This window comes from Leucopleurus acutus, assembly GCF_964270905.1.
Source record: "Leucopleurus acutus genome assembly, chromosome: 14".
In the NCBI taxonomy this organism is placed as follows: domain Eukaryota; kingdom Metazoa; phylum Chordata; class Mammalia; order Artiodactyla; family Delphinidae; genus Leucopleurus; species Leucopleurus acutus.
Window position 1 is genome coordinate 81,027,825 of NC_139156.1, and position 15,073 is coordinate 81,042,897.

Here is a 15,073-nt window from a genome sequence, read left to right on the forward strand (position 1 = left end):
TATAATATTAGTTCCCTGTCCTCTGGTTTTAGGCATATGCAGAACCATGTCTGGTTTGTGCCTTTATGCTGTATCTTCCTTCACACTGTAGCAAAGCACAGAAAGGAGGAAGAGTAATGAGTAGGGGCGTGCTCTAGGTCATGGTCATGCTCATTTCTTTGACTCCTTAGGCGCCCTTGGGATTTCCCAGGGAGGCGGAACTCAATAGGGCTGCTCCTTTGAATAAAATTGTTGAGCATCCACTTCCAGTTAGGAGGGAAAGAAGTGCTGATAGCTCTAGGGAATGGAGTAATTCTGAGACAATATTAGCCTGAAAAGTTTAGCTTTATGTTCTTAAAAAAGTTTTTAGTATTTAGTTCTTTAAAAGTTGTTACTGGGCTTCCCTGGTGGTGCAGTGGTTAAGAATCCACCTGCCAACGCAGGGGACGTGGGTTCGAGCCCTGGTCCGGGAGGATCTCACATGCCGTGGAGCAACTAAACCTGTGTGCCACAACTACTGAGCCTGCGTGCCACAATTACTGAGCCTGTGTGCCACAACTACTGAAGCCCGTGCACCAAGAGCCCATGCTCCACAACAAGAGAAGCCACCACAATGAGAAGCCCATGCACCACAAAGAAGAGTAGTCTCCGCTCGCTGCAACTAGAGAAAGCCCACACACAGCAACGAAGACCCAACATAGCCAAACATAAATAAATTAAATAAATAAATTAAAAAAAATTGTTATGGATTAAGGGAAGATATTTGGGGAGTTTATGTTATCTTCCATTGCCTTGTAATCTTCTGGGTGTTTCTTACCTAGGTGAGCCACCCGTCCTCTTTCCATCACCTTCTGCATTTCTCACTCTTTCCCGGAGAGCCTTCTTCAGGTTTCTTCTCTTTGCCTTCCTCATCTGACCCATCCAGCATCTTTAACTATCACCAGAATTTGAATGACCACAGAATCTCTGTCCAACTCCAACCTCTGCCTCAAATTTCACCTCCACCCGACCGCTGAATGTCTCTAGAATTTTCCATCACTCAGAACTGCAAACTTTGCCTCCCCCCCCCCCGCCACCAAACCCTCATGTTATCTAAGCACCAATTTTCCTCTCAGTGTTTTATTTCTGATTGACCCACAGCTTCCCAATTGGCTAACTCTTCTGTCCTAACTGACCTCTAGCTCTTTTTTGCCAGTTGTCCCTGATTTGGAGATTGTAATCTTCATTTCTTGGGCTTCCTTTCCTCATTATTCTTTCTGTAAGACCTGATAACATCAGTGCCTCTAGTCCCCTCTCTATTTTACACATCACCGTCATATTCAATATTTGGAAGCATTTTCCAGTCTGTTATGGAACAAATTGCGTTGCCTCCACCCCCCGCCTAGATTTGTATGTTGGAGGCCATACGATCAGGCCCCCAAGATGGCTGTACTCTTGCTATCTGTCCATCTCCTGCGCGACCAGTCCCTGCCTCACCCACACCTACACACCGGACTGACCTTCCCTCTTCATCACAGAGCCTGATCGGTGAATGCCTACACACCTGCCCGCTGCTATAATTAGATAATGATAGTTTATCAAAGGGAAGTCATCTGCCCCACGAAGGTTGTTAGCCCGAGGGGCGATGAGGGACGTGCCCCCTGCTGGTTTCCCTGCTAACCGATGAACCAAGCTGACCTCAACTCCCCCTGTAACTGGCAATCTCCCCCTCCCCCCCGGGGGGGCAAGACTGCTGCAGTGTCCTGCCCGCCAGCTGCTGCACATGGTGTGGCATCGCTCCAGGACCTTCCTTCAGACGTGTAAGATGCCCCACATCCATTAAGCCACGGATGTCTCTGTCTCTGACTTCCGGGCTCTTTCTTCAGTCTCGAGGCTGGGCAAGTACAGGCTTGCAGGCCAAGGGGTGCAGAAGCCTAATAGCCAGTATCTCAGAATGTGACTGTGTTTGGAGACAGTCCTTCCAGAGGTAATCCCGTTAACCTGAGTCATTGGAGTGGGCTCTAATCCAATATGATTGTGTCCTTACTAGAAGAGGAAATTGGGAAAACAGACATGTACACAGGGAAGGCTACAGGAAGACACAGGAAGAGCTACAAGCCAAGGGGTGAGGCCTCAGAAGAGACCGACCCTGCCAACACCTGGGTCTCAGGATTCTGCCTCTAGACAGCCTTCAGCTGCAGCATCAACGCTTCCCTGGGTCTCCAGCCTGCCAGCCCACCCTGCAGAATTAGAACTGGTCAGCCCCTATGGTCGTGTGAAACAATTCCTTAAAATCAGCACCCCTCTCTCTAAAATACGTGTGCGCACATCCTATTTGTTTTGGTCCTCTGGAGAACATGGACTAGTACACACTACAAATTAAAACCTATAATTGTTTTTGTAATGCCAGATTCAGTGCCAGATCTTTAGACTAGTAATCCAAGTTCTTCACAATAATATCCCCAAAGTCCTATTCCAACTATAGTTTATGTTACTTTCTTTCAATTATCCTTTGATCAACATGCTAACAATAACATTTATTGAAAAACCAACTATTTAACATTTAAGAAACATTTTTTCCTGTGGTCTAAATGCATAGACTGGACTCAGACTGGATTCAAATCCAGCAATTTACTTGATTTTTCTAAGGTTCAGTTTCTTTATCTGTAAAACGGGAATAATTCATCCGATTATTCTGTAACTAGTTATTGAACAACTACGGGTGACACAAATGCATTCATGGTGTTGCTACATTTTGTTTTAAAGCTTTCTATTTTTTAAAATTATTTATTTAAAAAAATATTTATTTATTTTTGGCTGCGTTGGGTCTTTGTTGCTGCGTGCGGGTGTGGAATCTTCCCGGACCGGGACTATGAAGCCGTGTCCCCTGCATTGGCAGGTGGACTCTTAACCACTGCACCACCAGGGAATCCTCCATGATGCTGCTACTTTAAAGACTAGTCAGCGGACGCGTCCACCTCCCAGGTGCTGGTGCTGTTTACTAAGAAGAGGACTAGAGAAGAGCAAATTTAGGGAAGGAGATGAATCACGAGTTTTATTTGGACTGTGTTCAGGATGAAATCCCTCTTAAATATCCAAGAGGAGATGATAAGTAAGCAGCAGGATATGTACAAATGGAGCTCTAAGATTAGAACGGGGCTAGAGATGGAAAATTGAGAGTGATTTGCCTTGAAATGCATTTAGAGCCATGAGATAAACGACATGAATTTAGATGAGCCAACGGGAGAAAATGCTTCAGGAGTTAGTCAGCAGCTGTGCAAAATATTGAAGAGGTTCCATTATGGGATGGCTGCTTGAGGAGCTCTGAGGACCCACTCCGCAAGGAAACAAGCACAACTGCTGACAGCTATCTTAAAATTTTTTTTCTTTTTTAAGTCTCTGGAAATTGTCTTAAGGGCATACAGCAAATAACAAAATATTTGTTCAAAAAGAATACGCTAGGGCTTCCCTGGTGGCGCAGTGGTTGAGAGTCCGCCTGCCGATGCAGGGGACGTGGGTTCGTGCCCCGGTCCGGGAAGATCCCACATGCCACGGAGCGGCTGGGCCCGTGAGCCATGGCCGCTGAGCCTGCGCGTCCGGAGCCTGTGCTCCACAACGGGAGAGGCCGCAACAGTGAGAGGCCCGCGTACTGGGAAAAAACAAAACAAAACAAAACACTAAATCTTGCTAAGAACAGTTGAACCTGGCATCTGAGCTATGACCTGCTCCCTCCCGCCTACTCTTCCACCCTGACCGAGCTCAGCTTGACAGAAGCTCCATTCCAATCAGGTTTGGCTAGAAACATAGGACTCCCCCCCTCCCCCCTGCCCCCCCATCAGCTCCCAATCAAGGGAAAAGCTATTTCACTGGCAGGCACAGGACAGCAGCATTTCTCATCCCCTCCAACTCTGTACTTAAGAGGCTAAATTCCTGGGAGTGTGCCTAAGAGGTCAAGGGCTCCATTCTCCATCCGGCCACCCCACACAGGGTGGAGGCTCTCCACCAGTGAGAATGCTGGCTTCTTACATGCCCTCACACCAGTGCACCTGGAGAGCAGAGGTTCTATCTACCCTGCGAGAAGCAAGCCAAGGAGACTGCAAGTTACCACCCCACCCAGGGCCCAGAGTATGGCCCAGACACACCGCCCAGAGCAAGACGCATTACACAAGAACAGAACTGCCAAGCGTTCATCAAAGGAACCGACTCTATCTGAAACAGAGTGTGGGGAAGTTCAAGCCTCAGGGAACTCTCAAAAGAACCCACAGCTCTTAATTCAGAGCAGCAAGCTAAATCATCGTCTAGCTAGTCTACCAGATAGAATCAGGCCAAGAGCCAGCTAAAAAGAGCCCACCTGGGGCCAGAACAAGCCTTAAAGAGCGGCCCCCACACTGCCCCTGCTTGAAATTAACTGGAATAGGCTGTGGAGGAATTTGCGTCCCAGGGAATAATAAAAAAAGAGAGTAATCAGCCAGCAATTATGGAAGCCTAACAGCTTGCTGTGACACCAAGTGAAGCCAGACAGCTTCACAGAGAGACCACAGGAAGAGACAGTCCAAGAGAGCTGTGCTAAAACTGTGTCATCCCAAGGTAGCTGTGTGCACGTCAAGACTGCATCTTCTGAGGAGTGACACCAAAGGCTTCATACTGTGGGGGAAGAGATTTCACTGAAATAGTCCAGCCAAATCACTAAACGAACAAGCAAACAACAACAAAAACAAGACCTGGAGAGAAGGTGAGGGGAATCATGATACACAGTTGCCACAATGTATTACCTAAAATGACCACTTTTCAACAGAGACTGGGAAGTGTGACCCATACACTGGGAAAAACGGAGGCAACAGAGATGGCCTGTGACAGGGTACGGATCTCAGATTTAATAACTTGAAAGCTGCCACTGTACCTCAGTTCAATGAACCAGAGAAAAATATGCTTGAAGGAGGAAGGTATGATGACAATGTTTGGTCAAAAAGAAAATATCAATAAAGAGATAAAAGTTTTAAAAAGAATGAAATGGAAATTATGGAGTTGAAAATACAATAACTAAAATGAGAAATGTCACTGGGGGGCTTGACAGCAGATTGGATCTGAAGAAAGATAAGGGAACCTGAAGAGAAATCAATATAGCATATGTAATCTGAAAAAAAAAAAAAGAGAGAAAAGAATGCATAAAAATGAACGGAGCCTCAGAGAAATGTGGGGCACTACTGAGTACACCAATATACGTGTAATGAGAGTCCCAGGAGAGAGGAAAAGAAGCAGAAAAAATACTTGAAGAAATAATGGCTGAAAAGCCTACCTTTGCTGGAAAACATCTACACATCCAAGAAATTAAACAAAGTCCAAGTACGATATATGCAGAGATCCACACCAACACAGACCATGGTAAAAATGCTGAAAGGCAAAGAGGAAATCTGGTAAGTTCCAACAGAAACGAGTCACAAGCTAGTGACTCTGCAGGGAGCACTTCTCACCCTGCAGAGGTCCTGACTTCCTCCAGCTGCCTCCTCTGAACCCCCCAGGTTAGATCTGCTCTGCCAGTGCTAGCAGAACAGCAACTACTTCACCTTTTATAACCCGCATTTCACTTGTAGTCAGGCTTGGCCACATAATTTGTAGGGCCCAGTGCAAAATAAAAATGAGGGGCCCCGGTCCAAAATGTCTTAAGGATTTCAAGACAGTGTTGGCAAAGCATTAAAATCAAGCTCAGGGACATCCTGAGTGTGAAGCCCAATCCGAACCCATGAAGCTGGCCAGCTTAGCTTCTCAATGTCTTTCTTACTAGATCTTAAGAACCATGCAGCCAAGTACCCAGGTGGTGTCTCTCTTGCTCATCACTGAACTCCTTTAGCCCTTCCCAGTGGCTATCACAGTAGGCAGCACTTAATGAGTCTGCAGCATATTCAACTTCCTTATTTCTTGCTAAACAACAAGAACAACTACTTTTCGCTCCACCGTATGCGGTACTTATTACATTGTTTCATTCATAAAAGCCTCATCTTTCACTGTGTTTTAGCATGTTGACCTTTTCAGAAGTAAAGAGTACATACAGCTTAAGCCCAATTGTTTTATATTTATATTGCAGTTCTTAAATAATTTCATCATATTTATAAACCCACTGAACAGAACACTGCTTTTTTTCTGAGTTGATCTGTTGGATATGCAGGTTTTAGTACCTTCTATTTCATTTCACAGTTACTGAGGAAGCATCCCGCCGTATCAACCAGTTAGCTTTGTTTTTAAGTAAGTACTCAGCCATTCTGGAATCTTGAACTTTTTGATGTGTGAAACACTTATCTTAGCTTCGGATTCCCCAGAAGCCTCCCTCTTCTATGCTATATGTATGGTTACAACAGGGGTGAGCAGGTAAATGGTGGCGAGTCTTTGGAACTTTATCAAACTTCTCTGTGCCCGTTTCACATCTGATGAAATAGGGATACTACTACCTACCTCACAAACTTCACTAAAGAGAATTAGAGGGAGTGCCTTATATGGGCACCTAGGAGAGTCCTTAACACTCAGCAGATACACAACAGACATTAAATTTTTCTCCCTCTCATACGATAGGGTGCTGCCTGGATCTGCACGAAATGCTACCATCTACTTTTCTAATTCACCGAAGTTTTTCTTGCTTACCAAGAATTACCAGATGTTAGGTGGGTTTTGAAATTCTTCTGATTTAAACATGCTAATAATCAACATGTCTCATTAGCCACAGTGCTCTAGCATCAACCGAGATTTACTTCATACAGTAATTCACTCTGTCAAAAGGTGCGTTCTGAAAAGCTGGAGTTGCAAAATTCTCACGATGAAATGCAACGTTTCAACGTAACCAAACAACATTTTAAATAAAGTATCTCATTTAATCCCGTGATTCGTATCATGATCCTTCAGTTTAATGAACTTAGCAGGTTAATACCTGACTTACTAATAATCTTCATTAACACATTTCCCTTGTTGAATACAAAATGAACCGTTACAAACTACAGCCACAATCATCAGGAGATCAAAGCCACTGAGCAAGCAGACAAGCTATAAAAACAACTTTATTAAAAAAACAGACAACATATGTAAACACCTTCTTCAGTCACAAAGCTTCATAATACAGCGCATCAGGCCCAGGCCTCAAATCTCTGCGGCGGGAGCACCTTAACTGTCGACTAATAGTAATCAGCTTAATTTATCTTTCAGTGAGCTATTAAGTCTATGTGAAAATAAATAACCAGATTCCGCTAAGTATACCTGTACACATAGAAGTCGCAAATGTACAACAGATCTCAGCAAAAAAAAATATCTGCAGTAACATGTGAGATCGAGTCCTTATATGACAGTTATCTTTTTAATGTAACTTCATTTCTAAAGTCATCATAGAGGTGACTAAAATAAAGCTAAACAGGAACAGAGTAGAGGGACCACACAGACGGACATCCGTCACTCCCCTACCCTCACACAGAGTGCCACACACCCACCCACACACACACGATGTTTTGGCAGAAGCAAAACTGAAAACACAGTTTCTATATTTCGTGTTTCATGTATTACCGTAGGCGTGTATTTCGTTTACTTTTACCTGGAAGTTATATGCCCTTATATGACTGAGTATGAAGTAGCCAACCACAGTTTCAAATGTGATACAATTTTGAGGAAACCAAATCTCTGTTATGTAATTCAACGACCACCCCAAAGTGAAGCCAAATCATAGAATGGACCATAACACCACAGAATGTAATTAAGGACCTGAGATTGTGCTTCAAGAATTTCCTTAAGGCAAAATGCGCTTATATTAAAATAATCCTGTCATGCCCCGTTCATCATTTGCAGTGGCGTACTTGTTAGATGACTAAGAGGTTCTAAAGTGGCCAAATAATGTAATTTTCCTCCTTTTTTTCCCTACTATAGGTAGATACTTTATCACACCTGATTAAATCACTGACCTTCCAGTTATTCAGTAAACCTTAAGCAAGGTAAAATTTTAAATGAAATATCAAGTAATGTTTGCAATTACAGTTTTTTACTGTAGGGAAAATTTAAAATGCTTCTTGTGTGTCATCTGAATAACCATATTCTAGGGAGAGAAGCATAATAGATTTAACAAAAGAACCCAGGCAAGTTTACCAAGCTCCTGGATAGCCATTTCAGTAGCTTAATAACTCAGTAGTTTATTTGTATCATAACTCTATGATTTATAAAAGTGACTCATAAAATAATTTAAAATCAACCTGATCTGCTATCCAAAGATTAGCTTTAGAAACCCACATCTGAAAATAACTTATATTTCTCCATTCTATCACATCAGCTTGTCCCACCCAACAGATATCTAACATGTATCTACAATTAAGTGAATAACTACTATTCTAAAACACTTAAATTCTAACCGTACTGCTGTTTCTTGACTTTGCAGTGTTTCTAACTGCATTTGAGATTATTAGGATGATTATGCATTTAAATAGAGAAAAATAATATTAAATGACATGAATTTTCTTCGGCACATAACGCACGCATCGATTGATTTTTAAAAACTCTACGACAAAAGGAAAAGCTTTACGCTTCTGGATACCAAATCAATGGCTACTGATGAAGGAAGAAGGAAGATCCTTTCTACAGGGAGAACACACAGGTTAGCACCTCTCAACTGTATACAGTATGGTCTGAGTCAAATGTCAATGACTGGCTTTTTGAAAAATCTACTTTGGAGTTCTAATGGATAAAATTTTTAGAAGTTACATTCATTAAAACTTTTACAAGTTACATTCAGTAAAATCTTCTCAAAGAGAGAAATAGTGCATATTTTAGGTGAGATCTGGACATACTTATGCATTATAAGCCTACTGCCGAGTTTGTTAGATAGTTCACATAGGACTCTCCATCTGTTCTAGTCATCAAATTTTTTTTACATAAACATCTTTACTTGCTAACATCACATTACTCTTGGCTTCTTGTTGCACAAATAACAACAACAAAAAAGGAAAGAAATGGAAGAAGGTAAAGGAAAATAGAAAACAAAAGGAAGGAAACAGGAAGGAAGGAAACAAAAATGGCGCACTCATTACAATTTCTGTGTGTACTAATAGACAAGGATATAAATGGGAGCAAACAACGCATTTAAAATTGTGCTTAAACACAGATTTACACTGTTGCACATTTGTTTTACACGTGTGTAGTGTTTCAAGTTGCTAGGTAAGAATCCAGTGGAATAACAATACAGTCAGCCAACCGCAATCACATATATTTTTGGAGAAGTTAGACATCCATTACTATTTTAGTAACATGGCCACAGCTTTGAAAACACAGCAGCATAAAACAATTCAAAGGTAGACACACTGCTTTCATTTGTTCACCTTAAAAAAAAAAAAATGCTTGAACAATATAAGGCACTTAAGACAGAAATTCTTTCTCCAGTTCGTACAGGGATGGTCGGCTCATTCTGCTTCTTAGCCTGCACAGAGGCACCGTGCAGTCCCTGCTCTGGCCTTCCACGTCGGCATCCAGTAAGGAAGGCACGTGGGGCTTAGTTCTCTCCTTGGCACCGAGGGGACAGTCAGGGGCTGGTTCTGGACCGCCCACCACAGGGCAGGCCTGTGCGGGCTGAGACTCTGTTCTCTGCGGGAAGGCCTTCGGGGCACCTACCTGGCTTCTTAGGTGGGGAGGACGGGGCAGAGGCACCATATGGACAGCTCTCTGTTTTTCGGGCGGGACCTCACTTGGCAGGTCACTATGGGGTCCAGGCGGCGAGGGGGACATCCCCCAAACCCACTCAGGGGGTAGCTGAGAGGCTCCGGGGGCTGAGATGAGAGCTGCACCAGCTGGTTGAAGAGGCAAAGACAGTGTGTGATTAGAAAGACAGTGATGTCGAAATCAATGGATAGCAAGGAAAATAACCAGGATGACTTCCCTTAGGTGACCACCTTAAAGTGAGCTTTCACAAAAGAACCTGAACACAAACCTTACCTTTAAAATTGTTAGGAGAGAATGTTTGTTTTTATGGAAAAGTACTACAAGGTTGGAAAGACTGCTTGAACCCATGGAAACGACACCTATAAAGAGCTAAGTCATCATCATACACTTAGGACAATGATTATTAGAAGTGTTTTATTAACAGGATAGACTTCACAATGGGTTAGACTGGACTAAAGTTAAGACTTAAAAATGACAGTGAATATGACTGAATTCACTCTCAGATGATGATTTGAAAAAATTAATGAAAATAAGAAAGCAGGTACATTTTTACATGTTACACCCTCCCTTTTTTGTTCTGAAGAACTGACTTACTACCACTGTAGCAAATAATCACTGGCTTCAAACTAAGAAAAAAGAATGTTTTTTTTATGGGATTCTTGTGCTAGGGTTTCACCGTGTGCAATTATAAATTACTAATACTTTATTGCATCATAAAAGGGCAATAAACCAATTTGTCTAAAGACAATGAACAATAATATGAAAAAAAATCTTGTCTAGGCGTAGCACTTAAAGAGATAAACGAAAAGATAACGCAAATGAAAGCAGTTTCAGTTTTAATATACTTTATAACCGATCCTAGCATAACATTTTACAAACTAAGAAGCATTTTTCATATACATTATCTCACTTAATCCTCATGATCTATATCTGAGGTAGCTGTAATTATCTTTATATACAAAAGGAATACTAGTCATTCCCCACACAGCACCTACTGTCCATTCGACTTTTACACCCCCTAAACTCAATCTCAACATAAACCTGGGCAGCAAAGCCAGGTGACACTGTGTCAAACGACTAGTTTTACTGCCAACTCTCCCACTAATTATTTGGTTCAGATTTTGGCAAATGACTCTCCTTCCTACCACAAGGGGCTTGGGGCAGTTATTCTCCATGTGCTTTTTCTGTTTTTGTTTTTTTTTTTTGCGGTACGCGGGCCTCTCACTGCTGTGGCCTCTCCCGTTGCAGAGCACAGGCTCCGGACGCGCAGCCTCAGCGGCCATGGCTCACGGGCCCAGCCGCTCCGCGGCACGTGGGATCTTCCCGGACCGGGGCACAAACCTGCCTCCCCTCCATCGGCAGGCGGACTGTCAGCCACTGCGCCACCAGGGAAGCCCCTCTTTCTGTTTTAATATGCTGTTATGTATTTAAGTTACTGAAACTTAATTATACTCCTCCAAGGATCCAAATGATAAAGTCAAACAAAAGAGCAGGGTAAAATTCAAAGATTTATGTGAAAACAAATTTGTAAATGTAATCGCTTGGAGAAGATAAAATCAGAGAGCCATACAATTTTACGGTCTATCCTCTACAGTGGTGTTTGGTACTTTCACCCACGAATGCAGCCTACCTGGGGGCTGAGAAGCACTTCCATCAGACATGGTCCGGCGGTGATGTGCTGCTCTTTCTTTTGAAGAAGCAGCGTAAGATGCGTCCGCACGTGCTGGAACTGTGAAGGGAGGAGACAGGTCTCCCCACACACCACGATGGGTCTCCAGTCCTGGCACGGGGGTTGACTCCTGATCCCTCCTTCCAAAGGCAGGGCAAGGATCCGGAATGGGCACCTTGGGGTCACAAGGGACGTGTGTGCTGCTCTCGAAGGAATCTTCGCCATCAGTCTGCAGCAGGCACTTGGTGGAGAGAGAAGGCATGGACAGGAGGTTCGCGGCGCTGGACGGAGGGAGCGGGGATGGGCTGCTGGTCCCCTCGCCTGTGGCTGGCAGCCTAGTGGCGGAGCTGGCACTGCTCCGGGACTTAGGCGCCCGCTGGAAGATGCCCTCGCGTTTCTTCCTTTCCTCCTTGGGCAACGGGTCTTCAGCAGCCTGTGCTTTCGCGAGCTCTCTGATGTCCAGGCCCAGAGCCACCGACGCCAGCAGCACGGTGCAGCCATACAGAGCAGACTCCGTCTTCTTCCTCTGGGGGGACCTGCTCAGACTGTTCGGAGGGGTCCCCTGAGGAATGCTGGTGGCAGGGCTCACCGGGGTTCTCTCCTCCCAGCTTTCGGGGTCCACCAGATTCTCTCTCTGGCCATCTTTCCAAAGAGGGAGATCGATGTAGGCTTGACTCGGTGATTTTATCTGCTTTGGTTTTCTGTGTTCCAATCCGTCTGGGGCAAGTTGTGGCTCTTCACATGCCCCTACAGAGAAGTATAGATACACACAGGCTAGGACCATTTTACCGTAAAAACCATGCAAGCTGTACTGTAAAACGAGGCTGAAATCTAATAACTACATATTCTCAATCAAAACACATGGAGTCCTTTGCAGCTCAGCAAATGGTTCGTCCAGGAGGACCCTAAGGAAGGGGCGTCCAGGGTGCAATGACTCAGCTCCCTGCACAGGAACAGGCGAGCAAGTCCTCTGCTGTTTCCTGTCCTTCAGGAAGTGGATCTTCACTGGCATAGAAAACAGAAACTTCTATAGAAACAAAGTCATCAAGATACAGAAATGTACACGCACAGACAGCAGCAGGAGGACATGTCAGACAAAAGGTGCCCTTGCGCGTGACCTAGATAACTGGGCCATGCCCTGTTGCTACAGGAACCATCCTGCGTAGAGCACTGAATTCTTGGCACACTTCAGACTATGGTGGTGCCCAGCAGCCTGTTTCAACAAGCTGCCATTAAAGTGTAGGAGCCCCGCATCAGGAGAAGATTCTCCAGAGGTCAGAGCCCCAAAGGGTAACATATTCTGCTACTGGAGAGGAAGCTATAATTCTTATCACTTAGGGCTTAACCATGAACGACTGAAACGACGAACTCCCTCACCTGGCGTCCAGAGCATCCCCGACAGAGACACCCGTGATTTCTGCAGCCTTGTGTCCACTGCACCTAAAATGTGCTCGGTTCGCTAGACCAGCCGGATGCCAGCTTTTCTCCCAAAAAGCCCGTGCTCTTCCCAGCTTTTCTCCCTTCAAGCCCAGTATCTTCCTCTGCTATCTTTCTCCCCATGTCCTCCTCCCACTGTCCCATTTCCCTCAGACAATTCTATCTCAAAATCCTGCCTGGCCCTAAGAAGGCCTGACACTGCCCTTCTTCCCACATGTGATCTTGGCTTCCGCTGAAGCCTCTCTGGTGTCGTTCGGTTTCCTCCGTTTTCTACTTTCAGGTCACAGCGGCTGTGAGCATCCCTGCAGGTCTCATCTTGTGAGGGGTCTTCCCCAAAGAGTGCCTTCATCAAGTAGGCACGAACTGCGCTTTGATGGGTTGAATGCACGGTACATGTAACGAATAACAAATTATTAAGCCATCATTTTTTTAAAAAAGAGGGTAAATGCTGTTGGCAAGTAAAAGCCATAGGCTTCGAAGCATCCTGAGCACTTCCTTTCCCACACTTTCCTCCTGAGCGGTCATGAATCTACACGGATCCATCACCATCCTTCCCAGTCTTTCTACGACTGATGGCATGATTCGCAGCCCCCAAACCAAGGTGAATATAATCAGTATCTACGTCAGATCCAACTGTCCTTTTAGGATTCTCTTAGGCATTCAGGAGATACTGAAGACTTGCTATGCACCAGGCCCTGGGAGTAGAGTGGTGAACAAACCAGATAAAATCTTTGCCTTCGAGGGGCTGACATTCTAATTTGGGGTGACAGAGAACACACACATTACTGGTGCCCATGCAGACCAAGAAGGATTTCAGGGAAGAGCGATGCATAAGTAAAACTGGGAACTAAGATATGGGGATGGGGTGAGACACCACTGCAGCTAAGGCGGTCAGGGGAGGTTTTCAGGAAACGCTTGGGCTGAGACAGAAACACTTAGAAGGATGAGGCCCCACAGATGGAAGGTGGGAGGGGGACCTTCAAGCAGGACAGACTGTGTAAACCTTTTGCTCAGTGACCCTTCCAATGAACTACAGGGTTAACTTAATGGAGACCCAGCTGAGTCAGCCAAATACATCCTCTTATTTCCTCCAACTGTCCTGTGGAAGAGTTATTCATAGGATCAAAATACTCTAAGAAAGAATAAAAAAAAATACAGGGAAAAAAAGCAAGAAGACTTTTTTTCAACAGTCACAAATAATGAAACTTGTACTATAGAATTAACAGTTTTATTACTATTAATTGTTCTTCATTAGTCCTCAAACACCATCTGATGATGAATCGTAGTGTATAATGAGAGACCCTCATGCCTTTACGGGCGAGGAAGAGTCAGAATACGGTAATGAATCTGACATCAGAAAGCATCTACCCAGGGATTACACAGCACCTGCCTTGTGTTTACCTGAAAGTACTTACGGAGATATTTATGCTGAAACCACACGCTTGTGATGAACACAGAAGAAGAAAACTAAACATGGGCAGTAGGTGATAAGGTGCTTGTAAAACTGAGCATAGCACCGATCATAAGTTCAAGAAGTTTATACCGTGTTTTGCTAAGACATCTCTAATTTGACCACAGTACCAAAGCTGCCTTAAATTGTCAAGGATAAAGACCAATTTGCTTTTCTTCAGAGTTACCCATCATTGAAAATTTCCAGCAACTTCCAAATCTCTTCAACCTTTTAATATCTGAATATTGAATAGGAATACTGAACACTGAAAGCGATGATGGTTCGTTTAAACTACAGATTCCAGTGTAATACTCTCCAGCAGTAGTCTCCCACAACTAACCCGCCTGACAGTATTTCATCAGGTCGTGGGGTGGGAATATAATCTCAGCAGAATTTCAGGGCGCCTACATTTTCATATTTACTATTTCCTATACTACAGTAATTTGGTTCTATATAATAAATTATACTAATTTTTCTGGTGAAGAATAAGAGTTACAAATTCCTAAGAAACAATGTGGAGCCTAATTACTTTCCGCCACGAAGACTGACAGGACAGAAGATAACTTTTGAGCTTAGTGTAGCCACTGCAACTCAGTATATGTGATGCTGCTAACCTTTCCCATGTCACTTCTAGAACTCTCAGAGGCTCAGTCTAACTCAAGCAAATTCTATTTCCTGAAGCACATTTACCTGACTGGTCCACAAATAATGAAGCCAACGGCATGGTTTTCTGATTTTTTATTAAGATGGTTGACCAAGGACTGTTGCCATCTGAGAGAGGTCTTATTCTACAAGAGAAAAATGTTTATTTTGATATAATAGAACCATATGACACACAAATTAGGTTTTGGTGGATACACGCGAACAATATTTTTAGGTAGTAAAGA

At 43.9% G+C, this 15,073-nt stretch overlaps 1 protein-coding gene across 3 annotated transcripts in view; it reads right to left on the bottom strand.

Moving 5' to 3' along the window:
• Window positions 1–1,748: 1,748 nt before the first annotated feature.
• MAP3K21 (mitogen-activated protein kinase kinase kinase 21) overlaps window positions 1,749–15,073 on the bottom strand; it is a 55,541-nt gene continuing 42,216 nt past the window's right edge. The window contains exons 8-11 of one of the 3 annotated variants that reach the window (XM_082854969.1): window positions 14,877–14,974; window positions 11,261–12,046; window positions 9,583–9,758; window positions 4,758–5,349 (exon numbers count right to left, since the gene is read on the bottom strand). In XM_082854969.1, coding sequence (XP_082711095.1) covers window positions 5,287–5,349; window positions 9,583–9,758; window positions 11,261–12,046; window positions 14,877–14,974 — 1,123 coding nt within the window. In that variant the 3' untranslated portion in view covers window positions 4,758–5,286. Of the gene's footprint in view, window positions 2,005–4,757; window positions 5,350–6,980; window positions 9,759–11,260; window positions 12,047–14,876; window positions 14,975–15,073 lie in introns of those variants that run through there. The other 2 variants (XM_082854968.1, XM_082854970.1) reach the window with 2 other exon arrangements.